The following is a 15,754-nucleotide window of genomic DNA, read 5'->3' as shown; positions in this document are numbered from 1 at the left end:
CTAAGATCGTCATTATTCTTAACGAACGGATTCAGCCGATTGTATAACATGTGGAGAGGACAGGCTTAAGTCAAAATTAGATTCAAGTATGATGGCAGCAATGTTATTCCACATATTACATCTCTACCAAGAATACTGATTGGAAAAATATAAGAAACTACATCGAGGAAAATTAATTTCTGAACATGGGAGAATCATTTCTTTTCTAGATCGTTATATACAAAAATAAATAAAAGTTTAATCCCAATTCTGTATTGGACAGTAAAAGATCCTTAGCACACCAGATGTATGCTCTGCATCACTCGGTTCACTCCGGAATAATAGGCAAGGAAAGGGCTAATAACTTACCATTATGGGTGAAAGAATCGCTACGGCCACTTGTTATTAATGGAAAGGTGTGTAAGAAATCTTATGAGATCAGGTCGAAAAGTTTCCTCAGAATGCATAGGTCCGAGATTAGTATGATTGTTCGTATTGGATAGACGGATTTACGGTCACAATTATTGTACAAGATTGAAAGAGCAGATTTGGACGAACGGATTCGAACAAATGTAAAACCTGCGGAGTGGACAGGATTCATTGAAATTAGATCCAAATATCATAGTAACAATGTTATTTCAGATATTTCTCAGAATGAACAAGTACTAGGTTAGTATGATGGTAATTATTCTTAGTGGACATACATGTTTACGGGCATAACTATAAAAAAATCTAACGAACGGATTCTGCCGTGGAGAGGACAGGCACAAGTCAAAATTAGATCAAAATATCATGGGATCGATGTTATTACAGATATTATACATCTCATTCAGGAATATTAATTGGAAAATTATAAGGAACTATGTCCAGGAAAATGAATGACCATGGAATGATCATTATATAATTTATTTCCAACAACGTTTTCTATAAAATTTGGACAGGAGAACAATCTCCCAGAAAGAGAAGAAAAAACAAAAATACGAATTTAGTACTTTTTGCATATTCGGACGTTTAAGGGGTGAAAATTATACCTACTTTTGGAACTTTTTGCATAAAACATTGTTTTCTATGTATTGATTTGTTCATGTGAATGAATACCTAATGATGGGCTCCCACTATGATATTGCAACTTTTTAGAATAAAATGTTTATTACTTCCAATAGGGAGAAAAAAGTACCAAAAGGGGAAAAAACGGGAAATTTGATTTGATTCAAACTCATTGACCCAATTTTAATAAAATTGGAGAAATTCGTTGATTTAGTAACGCTACATACATATGTCAATGGGGTATTAATTGGAACTCCGGCACAAAGGACTATTTTTGGTACTTTTTTTGTTTTTTAACTGGTACTTTTTGAGTTTTTTATAATATTGATCCTAGAAACATGAAATTAAGCATGTGAAGCACGGAGTTAATGAGAATCTATAAAAGGGGACTTTTTGGTACTTTTTCGTTCTTCAATAGGTACTTTTTGTGTTTTCTATAATATTGAACATAGAGCCCGTTGGAAATGAGAACCTATAAAAGGAGACTTTTTGGTACCTTTTCGTTCTTCAAAAGGTACTTTTTGAGTTTTCTATAATATTATTGAACATAAAAACATGAAATTAAGCATGTAGTGGCCGAAGTAAATAAGAACCTATAAAACGGGTACTCTTGGTACTTTTTCGTCTTTTAACTGGTACTTTTTGAGTTTTCTATAATATTCAACCTAGAAACATGAAATTAAGCATGCAGAGGCCGGAGTAAATTAGAACCTGTAAAAGGGGACTTTTTGGTACTTTTTCGTTCTTCAATAGGTACTTTTTGAATTTTCTATAATTTTGAACCTGACATGAAATAAAGCCCGAATTATGTGAGAACCTATAAAAGGGGATTTTTTGATATTTTTTCGTTCTTCAAAAGGTACTTTTTGAATTTTCTATAATATTGAACCTAGAAATATGAAATTATGCACGTAGAGTCCGGAGTAAGTGAGAACATATAAAAGGACACCTTTTGGTACCTTTTCGTTCTTCAAAAGGTACTTTTTTGTTTTTTTTTTATAATATTGATACTAGAAACATGAAATCTCTAAAAGGGGACTTTTTGACATATATATTTATTTTATTCCATTACGATCAGGGTAGAGAAGCACAGTGGGTATAGCAAGTTTGAAATAAAACTATATACGTTTTTTTTTTAATTTATTTTATATTTGTTTATTTATTTCTTATTATTTGTTTATTTTTCATTTCTTTTTTTTTTCATATATTTTGTGTAATTTGTTTTTGGATATTAACCTTGTAGTGCTATTATTTAAATAGTTTTATTACTTTACTTTTACTTTAAATAGCGAACATTTAAATATTTTAGCAAAATTTCTTAATGTAATAATTTATTATTAATTTTTTTTGTTTATATATATATTTTGTTTAAATTTTTACATACAACTTTAACTATTGATAATAAAATATTAAAAATTAATTAATTAAACTATTAACAAAATAAACAATTAAAGTTAAACTTATATAAAAAGTTAAAAAAATTATTTAAAAAGAAGTATTAATTAAAAGAAAAACAATTTATTTTTTCAAAAAAATATTTAAGGTTTTTTAAAACTATTAATTAATAAAAAACAGGAAGCATTTGATATGTTGTTTAATAATAATAAAAATAATTATTTAAAGTTTAAAATTTAAATAAAAAAAATCTATATAGAAAACATGGATTAAAACATTAAATTTTCCATTATTAAATTATTGGCACACTATCTAAGTCTTAAAGGTTTTTTTTGTGATTTTTTTTAAATTTTTAGTTTTTTTTACTAATTATTTTATTGATATAATTTAAGCTTTTATTATAATAAAGCAAAAATAAAAATAATTAAATTACTTGGAGTATATTTTAAGGGTTTTTACTTAATTATATAAATTAAATTTTTAAACTTTTTAAATGGTTTGTTTTAATTTTTTTTTAAATAATGAGTATTAAGTTTTTCTTTTCTTTTTTTTAAGGGGGAATGTGAGTGTTGGGTTTTTAATTAATTTACAAGCTTAAAAATTATTTAACAACATTTAATGTTTTAACATGATTTTTATATTAATTAATTTAAATTTTACAAGAATTATTAAAATCTAAATGAAAATTTGTTTTAATTTATAAAGTATAAAATTTTATAATTAAATTTTAAATTAATTATTTACATTTTTTTTTTTTTTTTTTTATTTTTAAATAAAAAGTTCGATGTCAATTTATTACACAGACATATACATATACCAACACACTTTTTTATAGTTATTGTTATAAAATGTTTTATGTATATATATTTTTTTACTTGTTTTTGTTGTTGCTATGTATGTAATTGACACAATTTTTGTCAGTTATTTTTTTTTGTTTTTGTTCATTTGTTTGTTTTAATTACAGTGTCTGTCATTAGTTAATAACATAATTATAATAGTTATAATAGTATTCTTAGTTTTTAAGTCTAGTGTTTGTTCATAGTACATTATAACAAAACCTTAACTTTTACAAGTTGTTTTTTTATTTTTTGCAATTGTGGTTATCTGCCTTAACTTTTTTTTTTACAAAAACAAATACTTAATTAGTTATAATAGTCATTTAATTAAGTGTTTGTGGTATGTGTCTTAACATTTGCTTTAAACACCAAATAATAGACAGAAACCTCTTACCACCTTTTGCTACTTCTACTCTTTATAACTCACAATTTGGAGGGGGCTGGGTAGTGAAATGTTAATCTTTTAATGATTTGTTACTATTAAGGAAGTGTCGAGGATTTAAGCAAACATTACCATCTAATTGGATTTATTTTATTTGCAAAGACTTCTTTGGCAAATTTTAATGGGAATTTTATTATAATAACTGTCTCAACTTGTACGGAGAATTCTTGGAAATGTCTTTAACTCATTAGATTTGTTAAAAGAAAACTTTAGTTTAAGTTTGAAAGAAGTTTGGAAAACATTAAAAGTCAAGAAACAAGGATAGAGTGTAATTAACTCGTCCACATGTTAGAACAGCCATGTCTTTCTTTTGTTTTCTTAGAAATGGCGTTAACTCGTTAGATTTTAGTTCAAGTGACAAAGAAATTTGTGAAACACGAAAAGTTTCAAGTGGAACAAATGAGACAATTTTACACCTCAGCAATGAGCTCTCGCATGACATCTTATTCTCTCTTGCTATCAAACATCTCTAAACTCTCACTCTCTCTCTCTCTCTCTTTCTGCTAATGACTGTTTTTACATATATGTTAAAAAAACAAGAATTGTAAATAACTCGTCCACATTTTAGACCAGCGATGGTCTTTTTTGTTTGAAATGGCGTTAACTCTTTAGATTTAAGTTCCAGTGACAAAGAAGTTTGCGAAACAAGAAAAGTCTCCTAAAACTTTTTTTGGGGTCAAGAGCAACAAATTCGTTATATAGATAGACTTTTACGTAAGCATGACATCTTATTTCCTCATGCTTTCAAACATCACTAACTCTCACTCTCTCTCTTTCTGCTAATGACTGTTTTAAATGCTTGAATATTATGATTAAATACATCTCTGTAGATTTGATTTAAAGAGAAACTAAACCGTTGATTTAACAAACAAGGAGCTTAAACAACTTCTCCAAATTTTACATATCGGTTAAAAAAACAGGAAGTGTAAATAACTCGTCCACATTTTAGATTAGCGATGGCTTTTTCGTTTTCTTAAAAATGGCATTAACTCTTTAGATTTAAGTTCCAGTAACAAAGAAGTTTGTGAAACCGGAAAAGTCTTCTAAAACTTCTTTTGGTTTTAAGAGCAACGAATTCGTTATATAGATAGACTTTTACACCCCAGCAATAAGCACTCGCATTTTGGATGAGAAAGGGACCAGTTGAAATATGTTTAAAACGAATTTCTTAAAGTGCGCTTAATTATTTGTAAAAGTTCATGTTGTGAGAAAACCAACAAATGATCATGCCCCAGCAAAGAGCGCTCTCGTGAGTTTGTATTCTCCTTTGCTTACACGCATGTATAAAAACAAACATTTCTCTCCCTCTCCCTTTTTGCTGATGTCTATTTTATTTGGCTAGAAATTGTGATTTACTCTTAGTTCTTAAAACATTTAAAGTGAATCTTAAGTTATAAGTTATAAAAATAATAAGTGGACCTATAAATCTGCTTAATTTTGATTACAAGAGAAAATCGTAAATACTTGTTCACATTTTGTATCAGAACAGAGAACAGTTGAAATATGTTTAAAAGGAAATTGTTCAGTGTAGTTAATTATTTGTTAAAGTTAGTATTATGAAATCATGTCGCAGCAAAGAAAACTGTTATTATCTTTTGCTTACACGTATGTATAAAAACAAACATTACTCTCTCTCTCTCTCAATCTCTTTTGTGGCTAGAAATAGTTCTTAAAAAATTACAAGTGAATCTGAAATAGTAAATGATAAAGAAAATAAGTCAAACCATTAATCTCGTACCTCGATAACAATTAACGGTTTAAAAGAGAGCATTAACAACTAATGGTTTAAAAGAGAGCTTTAAAAGTTCTTACGAATTCAAATTTAGAGCAAACAAAATCATCAATTTAGTTCCATTCAGTTTTAGAAACTAATGTTACAAATGTCTTCTTTGGGCCTTTCAAACTCTGCGAATTTGAATCAAAATTTCGGATCGCTATCCTTTCCACAAACTACTCTAAAATGCTAATAGAAGCTAAAGATTAAAAAAAAAGGAAATACAACATCTCAATTACCCTTCCTCACATTAAAAAACATACGCGCCACTTTACCCAAAGCACCCACAATATCCCAACTCTCCTTTGAGGGTAAAGAATTCGAAGCAGTTGTATAATTTTGATTCGCGTCTATCATAGTGTTTGAGGCTCCTGTATAAAATTCACAATTTTGTTGAAGGTCGACCTATGAGGGTGTGGAATACCAACCACTCGTTGGAGCACCCTTATGATATAAATGAAAACTCGAATGAGGTGCAAAATATTGAGGTTGATCTAAATTACTATAGGTTAAACCGCTGCTAGCATCGGTGGTACTATTATGATGCATGGCAGCTGCTGCTGAGTAAGGTTGAGGTTTGAGGGGTAAAGCGGAGGATACATCTGCGGCACTGCTAGTGGTGGTGGTATACTGAGACTTAAGAGGATCAGCGTAGTCATAGCCACCATTTAGAGAGGTTAGTGTGGTAGTGGGTTTACCTGCATTTAGAGAATTGTTAGTATCTCGTGGTGAAACCGAACTGGGCGGTGTCATGGCATTGTGGTAATCAATGGAACTGTGATAGCTGCCATAGGTGGAGACGAGATTGGTGAAGGCATCAGAAGAGGTCTTTTGGGGATGAGAGTGCAGTTGTAGATATTGATTATCATACGAAGACTCACTACCGGGTGGTGTGGGTAAAGGACCAGTTTGTTGATCACCATAGAAAACACCGGTGGGTGTTTGCCGAGCGGTGGCTCTTATCACACTTTCACGATTGGCATAGAGTTGTCTTAGCAGGGCGGTGGCAGGCATGGGAGGAGCAGGTTGCTGATAATGAGGTGCTCCTATCCATTGTATGGTGCTGCTTTTCTCATTTTGTTGCTGCTGCTGTTGTTGCTGTTGCTTAAGCAATGAATCCGTACTAAAGTCGGTAGTATTGGGACCCGCATTGCTAACACTACCCGGTGAGGGCAAATGTTTAGACATGGCTTGTTCCAAATCCTTGACGGAAGTTTCCGGATTTTGTATTTGTGAAGGAGCTGGTGTTTGTTGCTGCTGTTGTTGTTGTTGTTGTTGCTGTTGCTGTTCATCGATTATGGAGGGCAAGCGAGAACGTGGTGTTTCACGATCTACAGCAGGAACTTTGGCATTAGGTTCATTTATGGAGTTATTATTATCCATAACACCAACATCATTATCCACCGGTTGTTGTACCGGAGTAATTTTACTCTTACGCTTACGTTTCGTGGTGGTAGGTGCAGGAGTGGGTGCTGTGGCCACTGTTGTGGGTAAACTATTAACAGAACCATCTTCTGTTACATTTAAACCAACAGTGGAATTTGTATCCTTAATTAAGTTTATATTAGAGTTGGCATTATTCGCTGATCCTCTACCCCTTGATCGCTGTTGCTGCTGCTGTTGCTGTTGAGCATCTGGTTCTGTTTTGGGAGATGTTAATTTTGTTTCAGTACCCGCCAAACCATTATGACTAATATCACCCGCAGCCGAAGCATCACCACCGGGAGAACCGGAATTTTTATCAATGCTCGACATATCTTCATGCTTAATGCTATCTATACTTGGTTCCAATTGGCAACAATCCAAAATGAGATTTTCATTTTCACGATTACTGATCACATAGTTGACACAAATGATATTCTGTTCATCGGCATTTTTGGAATTGCAAACAACAGTGGCACAACTTTGCATCCACGTGTAGCCGCCATTTTTGTTCATCAAACGATAGTAGCCGGTCAGAACTTGACCCTTTTCAATTACTGTAAAATTAATTAAAAAGCAAAGAATTTTAAAAATTGCTACAAATAGTGGTAGCATTTATTATTAAATACTTACAATCCATATGATGTTTTCTCATACGATTGGCATCTTCGGCATGGCACAGCGAATACATACTTTTACCCACCATATCTTCGGGCGTATAATCCAATAAATCGGAAACTCTGTAATTAAAATGAATGGGTTTACTTAGGCTTTTGTTTGTAGCGAATTAAGTATTTGCTTTACTTACCTTGGCTCACAGTGGGCAATGCGAAAATCAAAATTAATTCTCGTTACAAACATGTCACATTCCAAGCGAATTTCATGCACTGATGGTGGTGGCAAAGCTATAGCCAATGCCACCATACCGAGAAGTGGTGGCTGTGATTTTCGTGTATGCGAAAATGTATACTGTGGCCGTAATTTACATAATAATAAAACTACCTAAAATTAGAAAAGTTAAAGATTGGAAATTTAGAAAAAATTTAGAATGAAAGAGGCAAGAGCTATTGGAATAAAAGGAGATTATATTTAATTGTTACAATTTGAAGAGAAAACAACTTGAAGAGAAACTCGTGATAATTGTGAGAAGTTTATTTAAGAAAATTGCGGTTTAGAATTGCGAAAATTGCGGTTTAGAATTGCGAAAATTGCGGTTTAGAACTAAAACAGAACTATAATAGAACTAGAATAGAAATAGTACAGAACTAGAACTGAACTGAACTAGAACTGAACTAGAACTGAACTAGAACTGAAGTAGAACTGAAGTAGAACTGAAGTAGAACTGAACTAGAACTGAACTAGAACTGAACTAGAACTGAACTAGAACTGAACTAGAACTGAACTAGAACTGAACTACAACTGAACTAGAACTGAACTAGAACTGAACTAGAACTGAACTAGAACTGAACTAGAACTGAACTAGAACTGAACTAGAACTAAACTAGAACTGAACTAGAACTGAACTAGAACTGAACTAGAACTGAACTAGAACTGAACTAGAACTGAACTAGAACTGAACTAGAACTGAACTAGAACTGAACTAGAACTGAACTAGAACTGAACTAGAACTGAAACTAGAACTGAACTAGAACTGAACTAGAACTGAACTAGAACTGAACTAGAACTGAACTAGAACTGAACTAGAACTGAACTAGAACTGAACTAGAACTGAACTAGAACTGAACTAGAACTGAACTAGAACTGAACTAGAACGAACTAACTGAACTAGAACTGAACTAGAACTGAACTAGAACTGAACTAGAACTGAACTAGAACTGAACTAGAACTGAACTAGAACTGAACTAGAACTGAACTAGAACTGAACTAGCACTGAACTAGAACTGAACTAGAACTGAACTAGAACTGAACTAGAACTTAACTAGAGTTGAACTAGAACTGAACTAGAACAGAACTAGAACTGAACTAGAACTGAACTAGAACTGAACTAGAACTGAACTAGAACTGAACTAGAACTGAACTAGAACTGAACTAGAACTGAACTAGAACTGAACTAGAACTGAACTAGAACTGAACTAGAACTGAACTAGAACTGAACTAGAACTGAACTAGAACTGAACTAGCACTGAACTAGAACTGAACTAGAACTGAACTAGAACTGAACTAGAACTTAACTAGAGTTGAACTAGAACTGAACTAGAACAGAACTAGAACTGAACTAGAACTGAACTAGAACTGAACTAGAACTGAACTAGAACTGAACTAGAACAGAACTAGAACTGAACTAGAACTGAACTAGAACTGAACTAGAACTGAACTAGAACTGAACTAGAACTGAACTAGCACTGAACTAGAACTGAACTAGAACTGAACTAGAACTGAACTAGAACTGAACTAGCACTGAACTAGAACTGAACTAGAACTGAACTAGAACTGAACTAGAACTTAACTAGAGTTGAACTAGAACTGAACTAGAACAGAACTAGAACTGAACTAGAACTGAACTAGAACTGAACTAGAACTGAACTAGAACTGAACTAGAACTGAACTAGAACTGAACTAGAACTGAACTAGAACTGAACTAGAACTGAACTAGAACTGAACTAGAACTGAACTAGAACTGAACTAGAACTGAACTAGCACTGAACTAGAACTGAACTAGAACTGAACTAGAACTGAACTAGAACTGAACTAGAACTTAACTAGAGTTGAACTAGAACTGAACTAGAACAGAACTAGAACTGAACTAGAACTGAACTAGAACTGAACTAGAACTGAACTAGAACAGAACTAGAACTGAACTAGAACTGAACTAGAACTGAACTAGAACTGAACTAGAACTGAACTAGTACTGAACTAGAACTGAACTAGAACTGAACTAGAACTGAACTAGAACTGAACTAGAATTTGAAAGCGTCCTTAAGAAGTTAGAAAACTACTGCTTACAGAACTGCTTATAGGTAAGCAGTATGTTTGGTTGTTGCGGGACACATTTTGAATGATTTTCTTCGAGACTCTTTTAAAGTTGTTTTCCAAAAGTTAAATTTACAAAAAATACCTAAATGTTATTTGAAAATAAAATTTAAATACTTAAAACTTATTTCTACAATGATAAAAGTAATAAAAATGACTGTAAATTAATGACTTGACTGAAATGCATGATGACCATGATAAACATTTGCATATTTTTTTTTCAAAAACACTTAAAAATTCGATACTGATCAATAAAATCAGTTTGTAATTGTTGTTCAAGTAATATAAAAAATTTGATTTCTCAAAGGTTAGTAAAAAAATTTCGAATAGTTTTGGTTTAAATTTTCAATTAAACAAAAAGAAAACTTGTTAGTAATTAAATTTCAACTACAACAGAAAAAATTGTTTAATTTTACAACAAATTTTTGGGTAAATTTTGTTAAATTAAAAAAATTTAATATCAATTAAATTCAATTAATTTTTTTTTGGTTTTGACTTTTTACTGATTTTGATTGATACGTACCGAATAATTGGTGCCCACTGTTTTACCATTTTTACCACCATTAGCCGTTTGCTCATTATTAGCCTGTAGATAATGAAGGGGAAAAGGGAGAGGATGCATAACTTAGTATAAAAATATATATAAATTTGCTTTCTTTTTTGTTTGCTTTTTATACAGCAAAACTAATAAGTGAATGAGGGAGGAAATGAAAATAAAAATATAGACAAATACTACAATAAAAAACGCTAAAATTCTAAAAATAAAAAAATTAACTACTTGTATAAATAAATTACATTCTAAACATTAAAGTTTATCACTAAAACAAAAAACAAATACTCACTCTATAACCGGAAGATTTAAAATGACAGCCTCGTTTGGTTAAGGTAGATTTCATGCGTATACAAAAGGAACGTTCATAACCCTTATAACCACTATTCGAAGTAACAGTCATTTGACCTGAAACTAAAGAAACAGAAATATTTTCTTTATAACTGAACACATCTGGAAAATTTTTCTTATTTTCAACCTACCATCTGGATTATTGGTACCATGATTACCCACACCATCATCGGAACCCCCGGAATGTGGTGAGGCCAGACCAGCTGGTCCTGTTTGTGAGCCGGAACCGGCTATACCACCCGATGTTAAACTTAAACCCAATTGTTCGGCAATTTCTGCATGATCACCTTGATGTATATAATCAAATATACTACTGCCCGTCATTTCCACCTGTGACAAGCCCAAATATATAGATACCGTTTCCGATATATACAGGAAACGACCATCAGCTGCAACGGCCAGTGCAAAACCATCCAAAGACTATAACGACAAAAATAAAATAATATAAATATGTAATTTTATTTTAAATATTTGCATATTACAACTATATAAAATTGTTAAAGAAATTCTTAAGAATGTTTATTTTTACTGTTTACCAACTAACCTGTAATATGTGGGTACCCTGATGTTGTTCAAATAAATCAACGGCGGGACTGCGTCTTATGGCTGCACCTAAGAAGAAAACAAAGGAAAAAAATGACACAAGTTAGTTAAGTTTCTTAACCCATAAGGAAAAGGCGTAATGAAAATTAATGTTAATAGTTTTTTAAAGGGTTAATACAAAATTTCCAAGAGTTTATGGTATCTCAGAATGTAAACTAAGATCGACCTATGAGCTCTTGTTGGACTTCCCCGATATTATAAATTGCTAAAAGTTAAACAACTGTTAGCTTCAGTACTGTTGTGTTATTTGATATACGCTGCTGAGTAAGATTGATGTTTGAGGAGTTGAGTGGAGGATACATCGGCTGCGTAGTAACTCCGGTGGGGTTTTAATGGCTGAAGAGGTTTTATATGTTTTGGGTTTACCCGTATTCAGAATTTCTTGGTATCTCGGGTTACATCGAACTAGTTGTGATAATCAGTGGAATACTACCTGGAATCGATATTAGTGATGACTTGAAAGAGGTCTTTTGGATTGATTATTATAAGAGGTTCATTGATCAGCATGATACCGATGACTATATTCTTTAGACTCTTTAAGACGATAAGAACCAAAAGTTGTTTTGAAAGGACTGTATCAGAAAGCCATGATTGGAAAAGTATATATTCTTACTCCGTTGAATTTCAAACTTTCACATATCCAAAGCTACAAGAAAGCTTCTGAAAAATCTCGACAAAGCGGATGACATTTGTTTCCTAGCACACAGCCATGGATAGAAGCAGAAAATATTAAATGAGATCCAATTATAGGCATCCCAGGAAGTCTAGTAAATCAATGACTCAAATTCATATCTAGAAAAACTGAACTAACATGTTCAATCCTTTGGATGTTTTAACCACATTAGACGATCTATAACCTATCACTGAACAAACTCTATATGAGTTGGGGAACGATCTCGAGCTTTTGAAACCCCAATGTCTTAAGCATTCAATTTCTGACATTTTCGAATCCAGTAACATCTTAAATATTCCTAAATCTTTGCTTGGGCAGATTTAAAAGAATATTATTACATATTTTTAATTTCGAATAAAAGGTAATGGGGATGGATTAGACATAACTTAAGAACAGTTGAGGGTGGAATTTGCAAAACACCTTTGAAATGGAACTACCGATGAAGTCTAAGGCAGAGGCATGAACAAAATTTGGAAACAATTTAAAGTCTTGACGTTAGGATGATCTAAGCGGAAACAAATTTCCCATGATTTCTACAGGATATAAAGGAGAGATCGAGTCCAGTAACACTGATTACATTTAATTAAATTTTGCCCTTGACTTTGAATCTTTTCCATGTAAAGAAGCCTATAGTCTAGTCTATTGATCCATAGTCTAGTCTATTGTATAGACTATAGTCTAGTCTAGTATAGACTATAGTCTAGTCTATAGTCTAGTCTATATTCTAGTCTATAGTCTAGTCTATAGTCTAGTCTATAGTCTAGTCTATAGTCTAGTCTATAGTATAGACTATAGTCTAGTCTATAGTATAGACTATAGTCTAGTCTATAGTATAGACTATAGTCTAGTCTATAGTATAGACTATAGTCTAGTCTATAGTATAGACTATAGTCTAGTCTATAGTATAGACTATAGTCTAGTCTATAGTATAGACTATAGTCTAGTCTATAGTATAGACTATAGTCTAGTCTATAGTATAGACTATAGTCTAGTCTATAGTATAGACTATAGTCTAGTCTATAGTATAGACTATAGTCTAGTCTATAGTATAGACTATAGTCTAGTCTATAGTATAGACTATAGTCTAGTCTATATAGTCTAGTCTATATAGTCTAGTCTATATAGTCTAGTCTATATAGTCTAGTCTATATAGTCTAGTCTATATAGTCTAGTCTAGTCTATAGTCTAGTCTATAGTCTAGTCTATAGTCTAGTCTATAGTCTAGTCTATAGTCTAGTCTATAGTCTAGTCTATAGTCTAGTCTATAGTCTAGTCTATAGTCTAGTCTATAGTCTAGTCTATAGTCTAGTCTATAGTCTAGTCTATAGTCTAGTCTATAGTCTAGTCTATAGTCTAGTCTATAGTCTAGTCTATAGTCTAGTCTATAGTCTAGTCTATAGTCTAGTCTATAGTCTAGTCTATAGTCTAGTCTATAGTCTAGTCTATAGTCTAGTCTATAGTCTAGTCCATAGTCTAGTCTATAGTCTAGTCTATAGTCTAGTCTATAGTCTAGTCTATAGTCTAGTCTTAGTCTTTAGTCTAGTCTATAGTATAGTCTTTGATCTATAGTCTAGTCTATTGTATAGACTATAGTCTAGTCTATAGTATAGATTATAGTCTAGTCTATAATCTAGTATATAGTCTAGTCTTTAGTCTAGTCTATAGTCTAGTCTATAGTATAGTCTTTGATCTATAGTCTAGTCTATTGTATAGACTATAGTCTAGTCTATAGTATAGACTATAGTCTAGCCTATAGTATAGACTATAGTCTAGTCTATAGTATAGACTATAGTCTACTCTCTAGTCTGTAGTTTTGCTTCTATATTGCGGCAGATGTTCTTAATTAAGGATGTCACGTCTTTTTTAAACTTTTCTTAAGTATTAGTTATTATATTAACATTATAAGACAAATTAAATCATTTCAAAAATTTAACACTTATTTCTACAAATATTTGTCTATTATGTCTCTTTACTATAAAACTAAATATTATGCAATTTTCAAACCAAATTCATTTCAAAAGTCATTTATTTTCAACAAATTTATAACTTTAACCTTCAAATATTTATTTCAAATTAATGTTAATGTTTTAACACAAATTCATGACAATAATTTTTTCATGTGTAGTCTCTCAATAAAAGCTAAATACAATAACAATATGTTTATGCTTCGTTGATTAAACTTGACAGTTTGTCACAAATATTACCAAGTGGTTAATAGTGAATTTTAAAGAAACAAAAAAAAAAAAAGTTTGACAAGCATGACGACATTAATATAGGCATTTTAAATATTTGAAACATTTTAAAAAAATTTTAAATTTTAAATTTTTTTATCAGGGAGTTAGGTTTCATATAAAGTTAAACATAACTTAAGTGGTCACACTTACTCCCCTTCTTTCATGCTTCCCATTTAGAATTTACACTTAAACTAACACCTTTTGGTTTTAGTAGAAGGAAGAAAATAAGCAAAAAATATTATTGTTATTACAATTGTATTATTGAATTGCTGTGAACAAAAAATTATATATATAATTTTATAGCTTTTTGAGGCATAAACTAAATTGTTTGGCAAAAATATAATTCTACTAAGCATACGTTATACTCTTGGGATTTTTCACAGTGTGAACAGTGAATAGGGTGGTTTTCTGGTTATTGTTAGTATAAGTGTTAACCTGTGTTTATGCTGGTCTAAAGCCTTGGATGGCCAGTGGGTGTTAGTAATAATCATAAACATATGAGTATTTTTTTTGGGCTTTTTTTTATTAGTTTTATTTCTGTTTTATGAAAAGGCGTTTTTTAAGGATTTTTTATTTAATATTTACAGGATTTGTTTTTATTTGACTTTTTTGGGTTGTACGGGGTGTTAAGGGGGAGTTTTGTTTTGGTCTTAAGGTCATAATCGTAAAATTGTATAATTGAATTAAAACAAAATTTATTACTTAAAGTCAGCTTAGGAACAACATATAACAAGTAAGAAAGTATAGTCGGGCGTGGCCGACCATATGATACCCTACACCAGTTATGAATATTAAATGTGATTTATTTTTCATAATAAAACATTTATCTTCAATATTGCCTTGTTCCGATACATTTAAGCAATTTATGGATGAAAAACTAATTTTCTGAAAGAGGCTTTATATGGGGGCTAGGGGCAAATATGGACCAAGCAAGGGGACTTTGTATGGGAGCTAGGGTCAAATGGGGCCCGATCTTTATGAAATTTGGCAGGGTCATCAAGACTTCTATAAAACTTAGTTGTGCCGTATTTTATCGATATATCTGTATATTTAACATAATTATGAGCTCAGAAGCCCTTTTCGGGGGGTTCTGTTGTATGGGGCTAGGTGAAATAATGGACCGATTTTAACCATTTTCAATAGGCTTCGTCCTTGGGTCAAATAAAACGTGCGTGCCAAATTATCTTGAAAATTGCGACCTGTACCTTGCGCACAAGGTTTACATGGACAGCCAGCCAGACGGACGGACGGACATAGCTTAATCGACTCAGAAAACGATTCTAAGCCGATTGGTATACTTTAAGGTGGGTCTAGGACGAATATTTTTGTATGTTACAAACATCAGCACAAATCCAATATACCCTCCCCACTAAAGTAATGTAGGGTATGTATAAGAAGCTTACGTACAGACAAATGCTTAGTTTAGGGAGAAATTAGGAAATTTGAAAGAGTTTTTG

At 31.8% G+C, this 15,754-nt stretch overlaps 1 protein-coding gene across 3 annotated transcripts in view; it reads right to left on the bottom strand.

Annotated features, from left to right (window-relative positions):
* Window positions 1-3,192: 3,192 nt before the first annotated feature.
* Window positions 3,193-15,754, bottom strand: part of LOC119607289 (protein trachealess) — a 104,292-nt gene continuing 91,730 nt past the window's right edge. For 2 of the 3 annotated variants that reach the window (XM_037961158.1, XM_037961159.1), the window contains 6 exons: window positions 11,332-11,399; window positions 10,919-11,207; window positions 10,729-10,850; window positions 7,704-7,897; window positions 7,529-7,635; window positions 3,193-7,452 (listed from right to left, as the gene is read on the bottom strand). In XM_037961158.1, the coding sequence (XP_037817086.1) occupies window positions 5,879-7,452; window positions 7,529-7,635; window positions 7,704-7,897; window positions 10,729-10,850; window positions 10,919-11,207; window positions 11,332-11,399 (2,354 nt within the window). In that variant the 3' untranslated portion in view covers window positions 3,193-5,878. Of the gene's footprint in view, window positions 7,453-7,528; window positions 7,636-7,703; window positions 7,898-10,409; window positions 10,473-10,728; window positions 10,851-10,918; window positions 11,208-11,331; window positions 11,400-15,754 lie in introns of all 3 variants that reach the window. The other variant, XM_037961157.1, reaches the window with a different exon arrangement.

Source organism: Lucilia sericata, unplaced genomic scaffold (genome assembly GCF_015586225.1).
Source record: "Lucilia sericata isolate MDLA Ls3-8-SP2 unplaced genomic scaffold, ASM1558622v1 Contig000684F_arrow, whole genome shotgun sequence".
NCBI classification, from domain to species: domain Eukaryota; kingdom Metazoa; phylum Arthropoda; class Insecta; order Diptera; family Calliphoridae; genus Lucilia; species Lucilia sericata.
Note: the sequence above shows the minus strand (reverse complement) of the source record. Positions and strands in the feature narration are given on the sequence as shown.